This window comes from Opisthorchis viverrini, assembly GCF_000715545.1.
Source record: "Opisthorchis viverrini unplaced genomic scaffold opera_v5_132, whole genome shotgun sequence".
NCBI classification, from domain to species: Eukaryota; Metazoa; Platyhelminthes; class Trematoda; order Opisthorchiida; family Opisthorchiidae; genus Opisthorchis; species Opisthorchis viverrini.
In genome coordinates, this window is record NW_008751789.1 from 550,050 (window position 1) to 572,128 (window position 22,079).

The window sequence follows — 22,079 nt, forward strand, 5'->3', positions numbered from 1 at the left end:
CGCAGTGATTCTTCCTACGTTGTGCTCACTGCCTGAACTAGATGTACAAACGCCTGCAGAACCAAACTAAGTGATGGCATTCCTTCCGGAAAAGTGTGGGACAACTCCCCATATGGTCTGTATTCTGTCGTTCCACTTGGCCCATCAAGCTTTTAGTTGGCGTAGCGGGTTCCTGAACCCGGATATGACTGCTGTATCCCTGGTAGCTTGCTTGGTCAAGCGTGAGAGCTAGCAAAATCAGTACTTCGTGATTACCATTAAAATCCTTGTTTCCATTCAAATGTCTACTAGGAACGAATGCATCTACACTGGAGACGGTTTGGGTGGATTACAATGGGATTTGACTTTTTTCTACCATATATCATCTACTCACCGGACCATTGAACATAATATCAGATGAAAACACTCCATTTTCCTGCTTCATAAATCTCCGTGTCATGCTATCTATGCTGGATGGTCAATCAGTACCAGAGGACACTGGATGGGACGCCGTCGCCCACCCTTATTTAGGATGTGGTATAGTCATATCAGATTTAGGGTAGGTTAGTGTCGTCATACGGGGTTCAGCTGATCTACTGCATGACCGATTACGTGAAGCAAAAAATCCCACATTTCACATGTGCACCAGTAAAACCTCGCAAGGAAATCGGCAAAAGAAATAGGGCGGTGTTTCCCAATATGAGAGACGTCAAACGTGAGATCGTGTTGTATCACTATAGAGGATTTTTCACATCTGCTTTACAGAAAGGCGGAGCATCGTAGGAAGAGTTGTGTGAGACCAAGCTGTCGTCTAACATATCCGAAGATTTACGCGATGCATTGTGCCAGTCCCCTGTATCGACCTTCGGTGTTTGAATTCGTTTTTTTCCAGACCAAACGCTTCGCTCACCGTCATGCTTTGAAGATTAAGGTTATAATGTTGTACCTGCCCGAACGCGTGACCTTTATTGCGGCATTTCCAAATTTCTGATGGCATTTTTTGTCCAGTATACATTTGGTTTGAAAAGAGGACGTTCCACATCCCAAATCGGCCATATTGGTGGTTTATCGCTTACAATTCATCTGCCTCTCAAATACAAACAGGTCTGCCTAGTTGAACAAATGTGACTGGCTCCTTAAAGTTAAAAATTTGCCATCAGGGTTAATCAGAATTACTCCATTTCTGTATATGGTGGGCGGTGGATTCTTGGCTGTCGACCAATCCACACATTGCGCACACCCAGTCCCTGCCAAGTATTGTGGAAGAAGATTAATCAAAACGTGTATGGCATCAATAAGACGGGTTGTCGATCAGAGATAGGCTTCATACTGTCCATGCACCGTTCGTCCCCTGTTGCTCGGGGAATGCGGTTACTGTACAATGTTGGCGCCCACAGGCTTTCCGCTTGTCAACACTGCCGCTCGGGGCGAGATGGCTCAGTGGTCAGAGCGCAAGTTTACTGAATTCAAGGTCCGTGGTTCGAGCCCGACCTCTGCATCTCGACTTCCCCCGTCTAGGCTTGGGCAGCCTAGCACTATCTCAGCCTTCATGCTTCCTTCGCGTGATATGGCGGCCAGTGTTACACCTGAACGATTTTTATTATAGCACCGCCGGTTTCCATCAGACTGAATGAGGTTGTAGCTCAGCGCGTTCCGTAACGACTCAAACATGAGTCGAGCACATTTTTCTAAAATTAAGAACCTACAGTCTAAGGAAGTTAAGTCATGATTTTCGGGCTCTCACTGAAAAAGCAAAGTAGCAACCTGGGTGAAAACGAGCAGAAAATGGTCAATCTCTAACCTACTTTCTGGCTGCAAAGAACTCCACCTCACTGCTTAGCATGTTTGTAAGATAACGCCTACTTGTTTGAGAGGACCACTGATAAACCCATTGAATGGGTGAAGACACTTTATAGTCGAGTGAACTCAAGCTGGGCTCGACAGCGTAAATTGGTCCGCTCAAGGAGTGGAGCATTCAGCTATAATAGCACCGAACACGTGGGATTGTGCGCTGTGCACTGCGTTGACACATTGCATTGTCTTGAGAAGTGCATGGCTTGCACAACTTGAATAATGCGTTCGTGGATTTCTCACCCACTGATGTTTCAAGCACTCGCTTGCATAGTGGATTGCGTGAACGAGAGCTCAAGTGGACCTTAATCTTCTTTTAACGTCTGTCAACCCAGTATGCAGTTCTAATGCTCAATTGAGCCGATGTTAAAGGAATCGTAACCTTGTCCTCATTAGCAAGTAACAGGTAGTATTGTAGAGGGTCTACGGAGCTCGATTATCTTGGATGTTTTCTTTGCGAATTGTTTCTGGTCATTATCAGCTGTTTCGCTCGCTGGTGAAATGCCATCGGGAATACGACCCCTAGGATTTCTCAGGATTCTCCCAAAATGCGATAAGTCCACAGCAAGCAACTACACTAGACAGCGTTGTTCCTTGAGGAGGACCGGTGGACGGGTTTTTCCGTTCGTGCTTATGCGGAGCGGTATTTACATCGTTGAGCTTTCTCTAGGGAGCATAGACCACACGAAGACACTAAGGCGTAGCTAACTTTTGTCTCGGTAACTGCCATTGAATGGAGGGAGCGTTTCCGTTAGATCTGGTTCAACTGGGTTGAACAGTGACTCTCAAAAGGGATCTCTGTTGTTGGTAGAATCTACGCTGTGATGACCAGCTTATCGAACCCGGTTAAGCTGTGCTGAGATTTGGTTTCTTTTTTACTTTTGATGTTTTATTTCTGCGCGTTGACTTTGCTAGCGATTTGGTTTCTGTTCAAGCATGTATTTTGTGTTATTCCATTATCGTATTCTGAGCGCGAATAATGCCATGGAATAATCAGTCAACATTGTGTAGGATAGCGAGCCATGATGCCTTCTATGTATATAGTGAACTCTTTGACGGTGACGATTAGATAATATTTTGTCCCTTGGTTGTTGATTATGGCTGCATTCCATATGTTTGCACGTTCACCTGTATCCCTCATGAGACTAGGTTTTGTTGTAGCATAAATATGCTCCCTTCCTAACGGTCATCGTCTGATAGCTAGATCTTAGAACTTGTTTCCCGCGTCCATTTTTCGGTGTTATTCTTTTATCCTATACGCATCATCGCCAGCGGATGTTTCCAGCTTGGCTTGTATGCTGAATCGTTCCACCAGAATGTGGGCGGTGCCATAATCAGGTGACTCCTTGATTTTGTAAGTGAGAGCTGAATGCTGTGTCGTTTTCGACTATGTATGATCTGTTGTTTCATTTTCAGAAACGTTTTTTAGTATACGTCAACTATGGACCAGTAGCAATATCAGTTCCTGGGTTCAGTTGTACCATGTACCATTTAGCTATGCGCTAAATGCAGCCCTGATAGACTCTGTGTTGTTTTTTCCAACAAAAATAGTTATTTTAACCCACTTCAGCTGAATATGGCACGTCGTGATCATTTGGTTCCTATGGAAGTGGATCCAGCTTCTAGCGGAGATGGTGACGATTTAATGAAGCGATGTTCCGAGTTTTCACAAGTTACCCATACGGACAACGCTATGGCGATGATGTATCTCCAGGATCGGGAATGGAACCTAGAGGTAACTGCTTGTGTTGGGATTTCTCATGCAGTTTTGCACTGTCAGTATCGGTATTTATTTTTGTTTTTCTGATTGCGTGCTGGTCTTTGTATACAGACCAGCAGGTATTGTCGATTCCATCACCATTCATTTGTTCCATCACATAGTCACTTTCTAAATACTTGTAACTGAAACCAAAATGTGTGCACCGTTAGCAACACTCGATGGGCTTTTCTTTTTGCTTACGATTGCGTTCGTTGGTGGCATATAATATTGCTAGGCATCAGAGAGTTCATTGATTTGGTGCTTTTGTGAGCCATGATTCCCTCTCCTTGGGGAACACAGTGTGCTCCGCAATCCTGTCCTTCTGAAGGTCTGCTGCGTTGTTCAGATGGCTAGTAGGAGCATCGTGGATCACAAACTTTGAAGGTCTCCACAGCTTTTCAATCGATTGAAAGATGTTTCGGACCGATTGGGTTGTCATCGTTCCGGAAAGGCTTGGTAAACAATCGGTGAATTTATCGCTGGGCGTTTCGATATTGACACAACTGCTTTGTCAGGCCAAGTGAATAAGCTACAGGGTTGATCGAGTTGTTAATGCAGTCAAAAAACCAGCTAGTGAGATTTCTCGCAACTAACCGGCTTCATTAGCGGTGGGTGTCAATTCTGACTAATCGCTATCATTAGAAACCTTTCGATAGCCTGCGATCGGTTTCGCCCTTTTTCACACACATCGGATACGCGCTCTCTCCGAATATCAGCTATCCTTTTGTTCTAACTTGACGCCAAACTGTATGCAATTGATGTAATACATTGTTTTATGTTTCTGTCAACGGGCGACCCAACGGAATTCCAGCCGAATCCCTCATCTATAATATTCTTCAGCTGAATACGCTGCAAATAATCAATTTGCAATTTGTGAATTCACAATGATATAGTTATTCAACATATTTTCAATGGTATAACGGTACGTTCCTTCAAGACTATATCCATGGCAAGGAACTAGCCTTCTTAGTACTCGATTATCAAGAAAGGTGTAGTGTTCCGTGACGATTCCGGATTGCCGTAAATTGTGAGATGAGCACAAGGTACTTGAGGATGTTACGGAAAGTTTGGATACTGTAGACGCCGCTAGCCTTCCGGAATGGTGTTCAAGTGATCCTCCCTATATTTGGTCATGTACATTGCAGCATGTGATAACAAACGGAAGTCAGTGGGATTCGGGTCACTAGTTTCTATCCAGATTGTTTGGCTGCGTTTTGAAAGTGAATGCATATCGCATGTCCATGCCAGACTAGAACTGTGGGCTTCCACTTCCGGCATATCTTTTCTCAAATAACCTAAACACTTGTGCGACTGGTAAACGGGTGTTTCAACACTGATGACGATATCGGTGATGTGCCCAGGTGTTTGGACTACCGGAAAACACGCTGCCAAGATTGTACCCATGCAGGGGACACTTTCTCTTAGCCTGATTTCAACATACAAAACGACCCCAGCATTCCCGAAGACTCGTTCTCTGAAGTTGGGTTTGTTAGACGTCTAATTGGTCATCCCAGCCGCTTTGGCAGCATTGTTTTCGTTTTCCTGGGACACTGGCGTGCGAATAATAATATCTTATAGCAGTCACGTCACAAAATTCTCCACAGAATGTTACGGACTACACTATTTGCCCCGCGTGTGTAGACCTATCGAACAGACTCTACTTGACTTTTCGACTTCAATTTTTTCGCCTTCAAACCCGTCCTCGTGTGCTTCATGTTATCGGTTTGAAATCAAGGTTTAGCTGACCGTCCCGAGTTAGAGAAACAATGGACCTTCAACTAGACCATAACGCCTTACCGGCACGGTCACCCTTTCACTTCAGCAAAGGCATTGCACAAGAATGGAGTGAAAAGGAATTCCTCAACAGGAACCACACGATATCACGTCGCATGGGAGCATCGTGGTGAGTTTGAAGGATGACTTGAAGAATTGCACACCTCTCCGGAAATCCTAGGATTCCTGTCGGAGTGTTTCATATGTGTTGGTATTGTGTCGAATCATTTTGCCAAACAAATTGAAGCTTCCTAACTGAAAATGCTAGACGATGTTCAAAATGAGTTCGGCTGCAAAGTTAACCGAGAAAATGTCACATTTGTACACTATATTGATTTGGTTAACGTGCTAGGTATTCTCATCCAGGCACGTAGAAAACATGGAAATATTTGGTGCACAAAATCTCCCACAATATCTTATCAGACGGATTATTCTGTCACTGCGTTAGTTTTCAATTCATCCTGGGGTGGTATTTAAAGCTGGCTCAGACTACGATATTCCGTTGACAGCTACTGCCCCTACAATGACTGTATCTTCCCATGTCGTGTGACAAGAGTTTGGTCGCTCTGTAGTCGTTTTGAAACGCGATTCTTCCGGGACATCACGAACTTCAGTTAGATTTTGTCAGTCCATGATGTACAGTTCTGATTGCCATTTATCTACTACAACAAATTCTCATGCTTCTGGCAATAATATGCCAAAATTGATTGTGCCCTGGGTGTTGTTTGGCCACATTTAGTCAAACACCAAAAGGAAATCACTTTCACATCCTATTGTAGGTGATTTCCATCTGAAGTTACTTTTGGTTAAAAAGCATAGAATACTAGGAAGTGAAAATGCGAGTCGTACTGTAGTTGGCTCGCTACTTGTGGAATGGATCACTCGGTAATCTAATCATTTTGTGGGAGATACGGATGTTGGAGTGTTATGTTGATTCAGTTGGATTCATTCCAGGGTATCAGTTTCGTCGATACCTCCAGCTGTTCCATATCGTCTGCTTGTATGAAACACTTGACAAATGTATCGGTTATTGATGTGTTTAGTCTCCTTGATTTCTGCCGGGTATGAAACTACCTTTGTTGTCGAATACACTGTTTTGAATCTGCTTTGCAGACAAATTTCCATTTGAACGAATATGTACCTTTCCTTGCATATCCCGTTGCAGAAGGCACTCTCGGACTACTTCCGAGAACATGGTGGACCATCCAACCCAGTGTAAGTTCCCACATATCGACCCTCGTTTTCCTTTGAACAAAAACCGCTGTGGTAAAGACACCCATTCTCGAGGACTGTTACTTTTTTTACTCTGGGCTTGTTCTTTTGTTGAAAATCAGTTATGATGCTTATCTCTTTCCGTAAACCTTCATTCCCCACGAAAAACACCCTTTCTCAAGACCTTTTCCACTCTAAATGAATAGCACCACCTTTGTTGGGTCTTACGATAAGTGTGACACTGCTCCTATCACTGATGTTCTACAACACTGGCATTCAGCTACCCTTCCCCCATTTCCGTGTTGGGTTGAAAGCCAGTCGTGTAGCTAGTGTTCGGCACATTACGGTCAAGTAAGCACGTTTCGGTCGGGCTGCTGGTGCACAACAGTACGCTCTTAGAGGAGCCGTCACAGAGAATTTGCTGGGTCTTCCGTTAACGGTACAGGTGACCGGTTTATTTTTTTCTCTGCGCACGGTTGTTGTTCGTATTCGATTGCCAGCCGATGATCTAGTCCTGCGCCATTTATGGACTTCGAATGAATAAGCTGTGTTGTCCACAGATCGAACGGAATCTGCATATCTCCCTGATATGGTTTCTGCAATATTCACGGACTATAACTGATAAAATTAAGCAAGCACGTGACGGCGGATCAAACTTGGTTCTTACTTTTCTCTGGTCCACACTGACCAGGTCCACTGGTCAGTGTGGTATGGAAGTATGGTTCACTGACCATACTTCAGCTCTAAAAACCGGATCCGAAAATCAAGCACATTAAATAACTTATTAAGTTAGATTTCAACAATCAAGGCATCACATTACATGTTATTTTGGTGGCCATTCAATCTCCGTTAGTGTGATATTAAGCGTTTTTCCATCGTTCCCTACTATTTCCGTGTTTTTCGGTATCGCTTTCAGACGTGGTAAGGTTATCAGGAGTGTGTTGTCGTTAAGGGTTCACTAGCCATCACATGTCGAACTATTTGCGTTTCAACCCAGAATGAGGGCCTACGTTGATCTGACCGAGTCCGATGACCAGAGCGAACTGGACAAATCGGTAGTGTTCCAGCAAAGCAACATCTTGAATGTACTTTCTTGGAATATTGATGGACTGGACAAGACAAATTTTCATGTACGACTGAAGGCTATACTCAGTTGCCTGAAAAGGTGAGTGCTTACATCGAATCACTGCTACAAGATTAGAATTCTTGAGCGTCTACTCAAGACTATGTGAAAATCACCATGACATCACTCTGTTAGCCGTAGAATCCAAGACGGTCTCTGTTGTAGACGCTCGTTAGTGTGGAGTATGCTATGTTGATAAAAGAGTGTGGTGCTCGTCAAGTATTAAAATCTGTAGAGGATCAATAGAAATGGCGGCAAAAGGGCTCTGTGAGGTGAGAGTTTTCGACCGTTTCCGCCATTCTGAACGTATTCTTTCCAATCGGTATAGATGTGTAAAAGGGATAGAAAGGGTTTTGATACCCTTCAGCAGAAATTTCCGAGCACTTGAATTGAAGGCGATTCTAAAGCCCTACGGTTATGATACATCAGTGCAACTAGTACGAAGAAGCCATTTGTGTGTAGTTCTCCTGCTAGGAGATCTTTCTCAGGATAGATCGTGTGTTGAAAGATGCCCTTCGGTAGTGTCGTTCTGAAGGCACATGTGCCATCCAGAGCAGCAGTAATATCATAATTTTTTTGAAAACGTAGAACCGGACCCCACCGATTAGCAGTTAGTTAATTGACCAGGATTTCACTATACACAAATGAACGTAAGATCTTTTACTTTATTCGACATGGTATGACCGTTTCGTCCATTCAAACCGCCTTATTCAAATGTTTTGGATACATAGAAATATCGCTGGCAGTGATTCGGTTGGAGGTAAGAAAATTCAGTGCGTTGGACATTTGAATACCTCGTCTGTAAAGAGAAATCGTTCATCTGTGGAATCCCTTCGACACAGCTGCTGGGCCATTCGAGGGAAGCACGATAGCTAAATTAATGCCAGATTACTCAAGGCCGCACAAGAGCAGTCAAAAAGCCAGCTTTGGGTTCGAATCAGAGGCCTCTCAGTCAGTAGCCTCTACCTTAACTCTTCAGCTATGTCGTCCTTTGTAACAATCAACTTTCACAACCCTTGGAACATGTAGAGTTTCCAATCTCGTGTCTCAGGTCCGGATTACTGCAGCTAGAAAGGAAAGTGAGAAAGTGCGGCTCGGTAGTCACACTTCCTTAGAATAAGGCCATCAAATGAAACGGAGTCCATCGGTTTCACAGCCACCAACAGCTGGCGGAGTCAGTGATCTTGCTTGAATTACCCTCGGATACAATAAATGAATGATTGCAACTCATTTTACTGAATCTCTTAAATGGTGACGAAACCAGCCGTCTTAGGAGTTTCGAGCCTAATTCGGCTCGGATAGTTTTAAAAAGATCAAACGCCATGTAGATTCCCACAATACTTGAAAGAAGGTTGCGCACGGCAACCGAAACGTCGGATTACGACATCTTATTTCCCTACGCTGTTTTGACGCATGAAACTAACCCTCTTCTCAACGACTCCATAGGCAACTCTCGTGTTTCGGACGGTTCTTGTAAGAGTTCCTCTGGCACCCATTGAAGTTATCACGGTTTCGTAAGGAATACATCTATTTGATGGTCGCTGAACCAGATATTAGTTGGGTCTTATGTTCATATTGCTTTCAATATAGAAACCTCTTTCCCGGTAAAACTGCTATTACCGGCTGTGCGCGTTTGGTCGTTTCAGAAGAACAGAACCATAAATAGTCAACAATGAGTTCCCCGTGTGAATTACGCAGAAGACCATAGCGATTGTTTTTCCACAGTGTATTTTTCGCTGCACCATGCTGTATGCTGGTGTACTTCAAATCCATTCTTACTCCTCTCTTTCCCTCGCTGACAGCGAACTGCCGGACATTGTTTGCCTCCAAGAGGTGGTCCTTGATAGTTTGGATGCTTTGCGGACACAGCTGGCAGAGGACTACCATATTTTCAGCGCAACAGATGATAGCCATGCGGATTGTATACACTACTTCGTAGTTTTACTGGTCAGAAAATGTCCAGGCTTATCAGTAGACCTTTCCAGTTTTGCGGTAAGCGAGTGGAGTTTAGCGAATATTTCTATTTCTCATTGCTTGTTATTAAGGTGATCCAAGCTGGAATTTATGTTGCTCCTCACAGTGAGCTTGCAAGCCATTCTCGATGCGTTTGTTTGCGAGTTTCACAGTCTATTTGCAAGCGTTTCGCCACTATTTGAGGAGACCTTGTCAGTACACAATTGAATAGCTGTTGTTCCTCTCCACGTGCGTTCACGTAACTTTTAGAGTGTATGGCAACTCTGAGAATTATGTTACGTTTCAGTCCGTGTGTTTTGTGCTGTTTCCTGATTTTGACTGGTCCGTTGGATACTATTCTCTAAGTTCTTATTTTAACCTTTCTGACTGGTCCACTTCAATCTTATTCTTCTTTTTCGTACTTTGTGTGTCAAAAGCGAAACGTTGCCCAAATAAAAACTACCGATTGTTTACCAAGCTCTTCTGAAATGATGATTTCTCAATCGGTTCCAAACTTTTTCCAATTGATTCTTTTTCGTATGTTTTTTGTGCACCTTCCGTTTTCAGTAGTATCCATCTTTTTGGCTGGCTTATCTAAAGTGCGCGCTTTGGCTAATCGATTGATTCGCATACCTTTCTTAGCACCTCCCTTCCCCCCCTGCTCGTGTTTCTTTGAATCGTTTGTTTTTATTACAAGCTGTGGATTCGATTTGTTGGGGAATGTAACTGCTGTTGCGCTGAGCCTCATTGGCAACGAAGAACTTCCCGTCTACTGGCTACTTTGCACTCACAACACCCAAAGTTATTGCCAATTAATGGGGATATTGAGAGCCCAGTTAGTTGGAATGTTGTTAGACCACTTGTGTTTACTGATTGTTAGTTTGGTATTCTAGTTTCCCAGTTTGCTTGCAAGCATTTGTCTGTGTTCGAAGAGACGGAGTTTCTCTGTGTATAGTTTTTGGGAGATATTTCGATTGCGATCTATTTTGTCCTTATTTGATCCTACGAACACATTACGTTATCAGAGAAGACTGACGTCATTTACGAATACAGTCCAGGTATTTTGACAAGCGAGAATAAACGAACACAAACTCTCCTAGAAGAGATGATCAGTTCTGTCTCATTCCCGTTCAATAAGAAACACTCACATGCTTGGTCGTTCACTAACGGAGAACGAGTTTCTTAGGACTTAGTACTCTGGTAGTATAAGATACCCTTTGAAAGTCACTTCAATGCGCGATAGAAGGGAGAAAGGCGCACCAAATCGCCTATCGATAATACATTCTCGAATTATAACGCAAAGCCTGTGAATCAAAGTACACTGTCGGTGAACCGATCAACAATCAGTAAATGTATCAAATCTACTAATTTTTTAACCACCGCCAGGAACCGCTAATCTACATCCCCGTGTTTGGGGCAAATAAATTAAACTCAAATCACGTGTTATTTCATCTATCATGAGTGAGACATTCTACTGGAAACTTGCTCGAGCTTTACTGATCCAGTATTCCCACCAGACTCGGGCAGTTCTCTGAAGACAATAATGGTCAAATACTAAACGTCCTCCGCACGCAGCGGCCAGGTTTCTGACCCGTATAACAATATGGGAGCTGCATTGTAGCTGACAGATGAGCTGATGTCACGCCTATACCGCAGGTGATGCGGTTTGACAAAGACTGCTCTAGCTTTCCCAATGCAGATGGAAATATCGTCTTTAGCTAATCCACTGGGCCTGAGACAGCTAAATCGGCTCCTTCGCAAGCATGAGATTCAGATTCGAGCTCATCCAGTCTTGCGGCAGCACCCTATACTTCGCAGGCGTGAAGCACCAAACCCTAAGGCAGAAGTATTTAGACTACTTACTATTATCCGCATCAGTACAACATGAGATTGTCTGTGTGTTGGATATTACTGAGCGTACGTTTCAGTTCCACAGGTTCATAGGCTCGGACTGAGTCTTCTGTGATAGTATCGCTGATCTTGAAGAGATCAGGTGAGAAGACCATCCTTCTTGATGCCACAGGATATAGTGGACTCGCAGGATATTTCGTAGATTTTCACCCTCTGTCACACCTAGCTCACTAACAACTTCAGGTGAATACACTACGACCAGCCACCATTAACGTGGCTTTTATAACCCCAGCAGCTACACATAGTCAGCAGCTCTTATGCTTACATTAACGAAACCGTTCCAGTAGCAAATGACACTACCACATTACACGATGGTCCACCCCTTTCGCAACGTTGGAGACCGAAGCCTCTGATTTTTTTCTCCGTTCCGAAATGATAAATACCTTGCCTCAAACTTAAGCACCTCGCAGTTTTACTGAAGCTCGAACCAGGTGTTATGCGTTCACCCACTGGTTCCGCAATTGTGTGGCTTATGTGCGTAGCGGCGCTTCCAATGGAAGCCGATACGCTCCTTAGACGTAAACAACTTTTCGGTGAAACACTACCTTTTTTCAGTCACTAAGTTTACATTCTTGGGGCTGGGACCGAATCCAAACAACGAAAAATTGATAGCTAAACTCATATTCACACTGATATGGTCAAACGCTTTAGGGTCCACCTTCCGTTTTTAGAATTCGGAAGGCATTCGCCACTCTATCAAATGTGAAAATGTGTCAAATGTGAAAGACATGTGGTGCGGTGATTGTAAATAAAACACACGACTTACTTTGATGATGCGAGTGATGCGAATTTTACGAGTTTTCCTCGCAATTATGATACTAATCTGCAATAAAGGAACTGACGCTAAACTGCCAGACGGTGAAGAATGGACGCGATATAGGTATCAGACTGCCACAGTTTTAAACTGTCGGTCAGTTTCCCATTGGAACTTTTCATGATGGTTCAGCTGAGTATCTGGACACTTTCGCCGATGGTTAACCACCTCAGTTTTGAACCTACTTGACCACCTGTCTTTGGTGCACTGTTGGTATTCAGACGCTCTTGTTTGGACAGAGCTAGAGCTTTGAGTTCTTCGGTCAAAAATGAAGCCTGAGTCAGCCCATCATGGGCGAGAAGTGTGAGCCATTGCTCCTTCTTGTGGAACTGTCTCACCTTGTTGTTGATATATGAATTCACTAGGCAACACTGACGTGTCCGGTTTCCAAATATGTGCATCAGTGTTACAAGTATCATCAGTACTAATTACTGGATGCTGCCTATTTTCCTATTTCACAGACTATGACCTCTTAAACCAGCACTCTTTGATGGAGGTAGACCTCTTCTGTGTGGTTGTTATATCTGTTGTCCTTCTTTGCATCGGATTTATCTATCTTCCAACATAGTCATTATGTCTGCTTTGTGGCTTCCAGGTTACGTGAGATTTTGTTCGATACATGCGCTGTTAAACCAGGAGGTCTTTTGATTTTTTTTCGTAATCGCTGAAGCATTTCGGATTTTAAACACGTCAGCTAGCCCAACCGAAATGATGCTCTGTTCTCATTGATCCGATACGGCCTTGGCTGAGTTAGCTATCACATTTAACTAACCAGCCAGAGTGTGTTTGGATACTAGAACACCCAATGTCGTCTCACCTTTCGAACAATGGGCAAAAGCCTTCAATTTTTTAGGGAGACGGTGCATTGGTTTGAAATTCTCCACTCAGCTAGACGCTGGTTTCCGTCTCATAATTTTTTCAAAAATCTGGACAACTGACGTTGAATGCTATACTTTATCTAGAAGATGCCAAAAGCCGGTTCGTGGTAGCCCTTGCGAAAAATAACTATATCTGATTATATGCACCAGGGTATTCGGCACACTGAAGGATTGAAGCTAATTAATTTGTTGTACAAACTGAGAAGACATGAAATTTTTAAGGGAGCGTATCCTGTCTGCGATGGCAGTGTTCAACCATGCCACATGGTGTGTTCAGATAACTCGAAAAATGGTACCAATTCCAGAGAAACTTGATATTTAGAGAACGAAATCGGCATCAGGTTCAATATTGGTTAACTGGAATGAAATTTAATTTCACCCGGATTCAGCTTCGGAACTATTTTAACACATATAGTGAGAAAACATTGCTTAGAGATTCCCCGCGTCTTACAGAAATCAGTTTCCGTCAACCTGAGAAATAAGCGAATTAGCAACACTATCGTATATCATCGTTTGAATCAGGACTTCGTAGGTCTCTGGAAACTTAAGGTATACAGCCACTCATTGGTAGATGGGTAAGATGATGAAATAGTTACAAAAACAGAGCACCGGGTCACATGTATCGTCTAATCATCAACTGGCTCCTGTCTCATCACAAAACTACTGAACTGGTCAACTTTTCTCCTTAGTTTCAGCTCGATTGGGTACATGCCAGCCATAAAACGGGAACCGAAGTGAATTGGTATAAATATGCCCAAAGTTGGGTACATGCCAGCCATAAAACGGGAACCGAAGTGAATTGGTATAAATATTGCCCAACGTCCCACTAATATCCACTAAAACAGGTCGTCAAAAGATGTTAGGGCGAAATGACCGGAATTTGTCATCAAAAACGCTGGGGGTCGACTTCCTCGGTCGGCCAAATACGTTCATCGCGCCCTTCTTTTTCCGCATTACGGGATTCGCGTTACCTTTTTGTAAATCCTTAATTCTATTTCATATACTGGTCAAACTTCAACTCCATTTTCATGTCCAATCATTGGTAGTAGGCTTAAGGTGAAAACGTCGGCCTTCCTATCGTTTTTCCGCGAACTGTGTTGACACTTCAGACGTTTCTGTCCCAATTCATACAATGTGAACACTGGTCACATCCACGTAGGTTCATAGATTCTATCAGATAGCAGAGCCAGACGGGAATTGAACCGTGTCCGCGCAAGACACTTCACCTCACAGATTTGACTTTACTCTTTATTCTTCATAGTTTCCTCTCCACAACTGCAAATGCTTATCTGAAAACCTTTTATGTAACATTTCCCGCAGGTCACCCCTTTCTTCGGCTCACAGATGGGACGACACACCGTAGCGGTTGATGTACTACTCGATCGCGCCAGGTGGTCAGCTAAGGATGTCACTCACCCTCCGATCTGTGAGAATAACAACCAACCCTCTCCTCCACCACTTCGCCTTCGTGTCATCACTGCCCATTTGGAGAGCTGTCGAGATGGATGTAAGCAGAGAAAATCTCAGTTGAAACAGGTTTGGGCCAATATGCTACAACTCAGTACAAATTCCAACGTTGATCTATCCCAAACACGAGTAGCGTCTATATTTTGCGGAGATTTAAATCTTCGCGATTCGGAGGTGAGTGGTTTTCAACCTTGCATCTCGAAGTGACTGCTAGTCAGGCTAAATGGCTGTCATCACAGGTGCCGCTGATTCATTACGACGCCACATAACCAGGTTTTTCGTGTCCGGAGGCTAGTTGCTTCGACCAGCCAATAGATCTGATCGATAGAACAATTTCATAGCGAACCAGCTACCGACCAGAATGAGCCTTTGCCTCATGGTCCTCATCCATACTTGAAGATTCCCACACAACCTGGAAGAGATAATTCTTCAAACAGTAAAAGACTACCTCAAACCAACGTGCATTTTGGCAGACTCTAGTGGACCGGACAGGAAGCCAGTTCCCAAGAGGGGAGTTGCACAACCACAATAAGCATTGACTTTTCCTGCTGTGAAACAGTACGGAACGGCACCAAGCAATGTACGATTGATATTTATCGAGATCCCAACGAACGTAATTTTTGCTCTAGCACCTTTGGACACACCACGGTAGAGTATCTCTTTGTGTCAAATCCGAGTTTCGTTGTTTGTTCGAGTTGTTTGCTGGATAGATAATTTTTCGTCAATCGAGCTGACATCATAGCTGCGTTGTCAGGAAGCGAAGCGGATGGTCGTGCTTCTTAAGGGGGTGAGTTTTGATTATGAGTAATATTACTGATTGAATTTTTCACTCGTGTTCTGGTTGGTTCTGATCCGGATCCTGTGACTTTTTACAAATTACTCCGTGGCCGGTCTTGTCGTCTTTTCCCTTTGTGTGTTTGTGTTACTCGATTGAGCTCGCGATGCATAGCTTGGGTGCAGTTCAATGTGTCGGTTGCGTGGATTGTCCTGCTTCTGGTGACTCCCTTGCGTGTTCGTAACCTCCAGGCTGTAGAATTTTCATGTCTTCCGTACAGATACACTGACTTTTCTGATCTTTCTCGTGTATGAAAATTAAAGAAAGTAGACCATGCCTTCTTAAGGCTATGTTTGTTCATTGATCTGTGTAGATATTTTCTTCTGGATTGTCCAATGTGGTGCCTGTCGTATTCGCTGCACTTTGCCCACTAGATATGGGTTTTTATCGTTTAATTCCCATCCACGAAGATTATGTCGCTTCTTTGTTTCAGCTAGCCTTGTCAAATTTATTTAATCACTTGCCTGCCGCTCCCCGGCTTTGAGAGCTAATCACACGCTGAACCGTTAAGTGCTCAACCACTGGCTGGAACCGGTTCTAAACTCTTTTATTTTTACATGAGATATGTTCTGATGATGATTGCCAATAAGGATGAAGCAGCTGTACACTTCTCGGCTTTTCACCATTAGTCGACCTCTCTGACAGCACGAAATGTTAGTTGAACTGCTGAAGTCTGCAAGGATTCCGATCCAAAACCGTTTGTAGAAGAGCGGAAGGATCCAGTTTAAAATGGCCAGAGGTATAATTCACTCGCACAGAATAGAAGGCCATCCAACCACGCAGATGCATATCATGCCGGTTGTTTACTCCTGGAGCTGTGCTATTTTTGGCAGTTTCCTATGAATGTTAACAAATCACCAGCACTAAAATGGTCTTTCACAATGATATGCACATTTTGTTGAATACGCTCAAAACGATTTTGTGAGAACCGCTGTGTTAAAGTTTCCTTTATATACGCACCAAATGTCGAATTTCAGTGTCCCGAAAGGGCATGTTAATTGACCTTAACTAGGATTGAAACCGGGTTCAAACCATCGATCATCAAGCACACAGGAGTTAACTCAACGGATCGTTCTAGGTCGTATCGCGAAGCAATTGGTCGCAGAGACTGAAGTTCACTGAGGTTCCTCAAAAGATCTACAATTTAATCTGAGACTGCCATGGTCTCATAAGTGAAAAAACATCTTTATGCACATAAATGAAGTGAACTGTGTTTTGTTGTCCCCCATAATGTCTTATAAGTTTTGCGGCAGAAGGGAATCTTTGCTGCACGTTTGTTGTGCTTGCCAACTTGTTCCAATAATCGGAGAATCACAGAGCTTTTAAATATTGATTCGATCGACCTTCCCAGCATACTTAAAGTTATTCTAAGGGCTTTTATTTATGTCTGTTGTCAGGTTAGCCAACTCGGAGGCCTTCCAGTAGGTCTTCAGGACGTTTGGGAACAGACCGGGGCTCGGCCTGAGCTGAAATGCACTTGGGATCCTGTTCGAAACTCCAACGCAGGCCGGTTTTCCAAGTATGTGCCAGCCAAACATCCCCAGTCCCACAGGTACGACCGTATGTACTTTTGCTCTGGTGGGTACCTCAAACCGATTGATTTCGGCCTTCGTGGGCTAGAACGCATCCAGAAACACACGTGTTTTCCCTCAGACCACTGGGGTATCTTGGGGCGCTTTGTAATTATGTGCTAGATGACATTCATTTATTATTGCTCGACAGAAACACTCCAGATCATATTTTGAAGAAACCCAATCAGTTACTTGTATACGAATTCCATTTGATTTTATAAAAGCCTTGATGGGTTCGATGGGGAATCAGCTGTATCTGCGTGTGGCGAGTTTTATCGCCTTCCGCGTTAGCGTCAAATTTTTCGAAGTCCCATTACAAGGAACACCCGTCGATGATAGGCCACCCGGCGCGCGTACTTGGTCGATGTTGTCATCTTAATTATCCCATGACACCATCTTACAATTCTAGGTGTTATTGGGTTGTACTTGTGTGGTCATTCATCTTAGTACAGTATGTCATGATGACAGTCATTTAGAAGTATATGACGTGATCTAATTGGCTTTCGGCGAAAGAGCTCTGTCGAAATCTCGTTCGAATATGGAACACACTCTCACAAGTGAACTATGTGCACTCCTATGGGTTCCCTTGGCAGCATAGTGAGTTAAGGCTACGGTTTAGTCTTCAAAAAAAAAAAGAACGGCTGCTAACTGGTTCGAACTCTCGCGCATAAAGTGCTGATGAGCCCTATCCATAGCTAAAGAGCTGGAAGAAATTTCAGGGGAAAAGCCTGTTCGGTGCAATACGGTTTGAAACAACGTATTCGGACCACTGAGTGAATGTTTTCATCCACAAATCAAAATCGCAAACTGTGTACGGATATCTAATAATCACCTGGTGATTGATGTTAGACGAATGGACACTGTGATCACAGCCAAAAATGGACGGAAAACATACCATGTTCGAGGAGAAGCTCGTGAACTCCAATTTTTAATCAGGTCACGATTTCTGACGAAACTGCATGTGAGGAGTTAGCTGGTCAAAAAGACTCAATCGAGATGGAAAATTAGTTTGCTACGTCAGTGTATCTTGGGATGCAGAAGTCGCCATAGATCCATGGTGGATAGTCTACGGACAATGAAACACGAGAGGAGCGATGATTACTCTATTCTATGGAGAGCTTAAGATGCATAAAACTTGATGCCTCGGACGATGAATGTTTATTTACACACCAGCCTACTATTTCAGTGTCGCTCGCGAGGTTTTCGAAAATTATTCGTGTTTCAGTGCTACTCTCATTATTAGGAACAAAGCTTGGGATCCTCCCAATGCTCCAACCGCTACATACATCCGTGTGGATGTCCGGGCTTATCCCGTCTGAGTGGGACGTCCCGATTTTGTTCCCAGTTCCTAAGAATGGTAATTGAGGGATGAGTTGCACAAATGCTGTCGTATTCCTTGACTTTCGGTGCTCAGACATGGCCCAGCCAAGGTATTGTCCGCTCCCAGAAAAGCTGTGTGGACCAGATGTTCACCTTGCGCCAACGCTGGAAGATCCTGCCAAATATCGCCAGGTATTCATTGCTTAATTCGAACTTTCGCGCTGCGTTCTACTCCATTCACCGTTCGCCAGCCAACCTCATGGCTCACAGCACAGGTTGTTAACGAAGACTCAAGTTCGAGTTTGCGACAAAAAGGACTGCGGATTCGACCTCTCATCCAATGAGACATATGTCCTACTAGCTACCCCGTACGATCCAATGGTTGGCGATCAACGCCAGTACTCTTTAGTTTGGCTCCACGCAAGAAATTGTCTGACGGATAAGAATTGGATGCAACTAAACGCTCCGCTGCATTTGACACTTGGGTTCTATCTTTCTGATCAACGGGCAAGCTAAGGAATAGACTCATCATCGTATCAATACGCAAAGTATGAACACCTTTCGGAAGTGAAATCAACCTGTGCTCATAGGTTCATGCAGCAGCCCTTACTTCCGATAGTGAAAGTTGGCCGATTCGGGTGCATGCGCAACCTCGAGGTCTTTGACGGTTACTGTTTAAAGTGGACTCTGAACGTCCATCACCTCGACAAAGTATTTACACCGTTGTTAGCGAACGCTACTTTAGCATCCCACGTCGCAGGTAACTACCACAGCAGCGACGACTCTAACAGTTAGGTCATTCTGCTCGAAAGCTAGATGTTCAGGGTACCGCTACCCTCCTGAAGGACAACTGAGTTTCCGAATCAACACCGTCAAGTCAGATCCTGAAAGGTTCAGTCTCAGCCTATCACGCGGTACGACCCTAGCCTTTAACCATCGGTTGTGGGCGGCAACAGCAAGGGTTATCTTTGAATTCGGCTCGTCATGTCGCAGGTTGGGACGTGTGCTGTTTTACATACGAAATTAGAAGTGCACAGCTGATCTTAAATCATTCGGTGTTTATATTTTACCGAATGATCATATCGGTCAGTTAATCACAACTGAATCGGGCCGACTCACATTTACTCGTTTCATGTGTTGTAACATTTGACTTGACTGTTAATTGCAGGGGTGGCGTAGATCTAAAAAGTCGGATATCAGCTGCGTCTGTTGTTATAAAGTCCTATTACATTACATATAAATCACATATTTTAAACGTAATACACTAATAAGGTTTTTGAAAATCTTGTCAGAAACTTTGACAGTGTTTGGTGATCACAGGTTTTCCTTATGAGGGCACTGTATGCGAACTCCTGTGGACGCGTTTGGCATGCGCTTCACACCTGCAAAGTGTAAATTATTGCTACAAGACTGGGCGGAATCAATCGATGTGGCAGATGAATTTCTTTACCTTGACAGCTGTATAGGTTCCAGTGGAGTGGATGGAGATGAGATTATTTTTCGAATTGCCAACCTCCGACATTTATGGCGCCGACATGACGTGTTTTTCTGTGGTGGTGTGCACTGTGGTGGTGCGATAGATGGCTTACTCATGCTCCATAGGTTACGCTGGTTAGGACACGTACTCCGCACACCAGAATAGCGTCTACCTCGCAGACCTCTTTACACCCAGCCCTTTGTTGCGTGGAAGCGACCGAGAGGTGGGCAGTCTACGCCCTGGAAGCGAAGTATGAGAACACTAACCAGTAAACTTAGTCGGATGGACGACTGCCGTCTCCCTGGACGGGGACCCCAGGACTCAATTCATTAATGGTTAATGACTATCATCATCATAATCATCTGTAAGAACCAAGCAATGGTCGCACAGTGGTCATAACTTCACAATTTCGTCCATCGATGATTTGGGGCGATAGGGTAGGTAGCTGCGCATTGGAAGTAGGAGCTGGTAAACTGGTGCGGAAATACGGGTCTGTCAATCGACTTTTGAGGAGGGATTGGGAAGCGGGCTATGCATTGAAGGCAATAGATTTGACGCATGAGTACCCGTATGGATCGCACCGTAGCCTTGTAATCTCGACCCTTGACAGATACGCTGATACTACGTCTACGTCACAGGTGACGCAGTTTCATTGAAGCTGCTTTGGCCTTCCCAATGCATACGGAAATATCTCTCGCCAGACCACCGGGACCGATACAGCTGCCCAGGTAGATAAACCAATGGCACTGGCCCAATCGCTCATGTGTCAAAATTATCGCCTTCAATGCGTAGATACCCAGTTACCGAACTGACCCAACATGCCATCGCCTCCAAGGCTTGGTTGTATTTCACACTCTCCCACTTTCCAGTGATTGCAACTATGGCAGCTGGGACCATTGTGCCTATGGCACACGATTTATAGCCCCCAGTAAGTTGATTGATTGATTCTGCTTGAAGCGGGAAATGTGTTGCTTAAACATGGCAAACCAGTTGTATGCACTAGTTATGTAAATAGGAAGCGGAGGCGCGCCGATTTCTTTCATCTAATAGGGGTTCGGACCAAACGTTCGCCCACAAGTGGGTCAGTTTGGAGATACCTGCTGGAACAGGTGACTTAGATACGATCAATTTTAAGGTAGCTGTTTTAAAGCTTAAAAACAACACAAACGAGAAATTCAACTGGTGAGTCTCCCGTCAAAGCCTAATTGGTATGCCAATGAGTATTTCGCTTATTTCGTGCAATTCGGATCCACGTAGAAGATAATGTTGACGGGAAATCAGGTGCTGCGCCTATCTGAGGAGCTCCAAGAAGAGTGAAACCGGTCGTGGGCTGTTGAGCTCTCAACAACCTTACAGGCATGTTTTTTATGCATGCCCTCTCAGAACCTTCCATTGAAGAATAATTGGACAATTGCACCCCTAATGCGAAGGAAATCAGCACATTACTGACCGAGAATAGTTCGGGAACACAAACTTCCGTCTTGGTGTTTTATGATATGCACTTTCTGACGAACGAGTACAACGCTAAGATTTGCACGGAAATAAGTCTCGGTCCAAGTGAACACAGTTACCAACAAAAAAGCGATTGGTTGCCATGTGTGGCTGCTCAGTAACCCAGTGTTGTAAAAGCATAAGAGAATAGACAGAACTCAAAAGCTCCAGCCTTCATGAACATTTGACCACAAGCTGACATTTCCATCACAAGTCGTTTTTGAAAACCAACGGTTTGCACATCTCTAGACTAAGTCTGGAAATTAGGCGTCCTTTTTCACAGGTGTAACAGTCAGATGATGAATTCTCATCCGTCCCAGATGTCCTCACACGCCAAATAAAGCAAAGGATAAATATGGATACACCACTTAGGTTATCAGCTGACAAGCTACTTAGATATCAGATACATGTAGAAAACTCACTTCATGCACTGACCAGTAGCCTTCTAACGCACTGAGGCGTTGAGTGGATTGTAAGGTGGGAATAAAATCGTGAGTTCTGTACCAACTATGAAGATTAAAAATACCGCGGGAAGCTGAAGGCGGAATCTGACTAGGAGCTTACCATCATCATCATCATCAATGACAGCAACATCAGTGTTGGCACTGATGCTTCACTGCCGTACAACCATAAAGTTCGTTTAGTTATATATATATATATATATA

At 44.0% G+C, this 22,079-nt stretch overlaps 2 protein-coding genes across 2 annotated transcripts; one reads left to right on the forward strand and one right to left on the reverse strand.

The window, feature by feature from the left end:
- Positions 1-3,400: 3,400 nt before the first annotated feature.
- Positions 3,401-17,350, forward strand: T265_14031 (hypothetical protein; the record flags this gene model as incomplete). The annotated part of the gene is made up of 6 exons (XM_009171701.1): positions 3,401-3,565; positions 6,528-6,577; positions 7,572-7,739; positions 9,500-9,689; positions 14,574-14,894; positions 16,953-17,350. The coding sequence occupies 6 exons, from the start codon at positions 3,407-3,409 to the stop codon at positions 17,247-17,249; spliced, it is 1,185 nt and encodes a 394-aa protein (XP_009169965.1).
- On the reverse strand, positions 11,205-14,728 carry T265_06418 (hypothetical protein; the record flags this gene model as incomplete). The annotated part of the gene is made up of 2 exons (XM_009171676.1): positions 11,205-11,382; positions 14,670-14,728. The coding sequence occupies 2 exons, from the start codon at positions 14,726-14,728 to the stop codon at positions 11,205-11,207; spliced, it is 237 nt and encodes a 78-aa protein (XP_009169940.1).
- Positions 17,351-22,079: the final 4,729 nt, after the last annotated feature.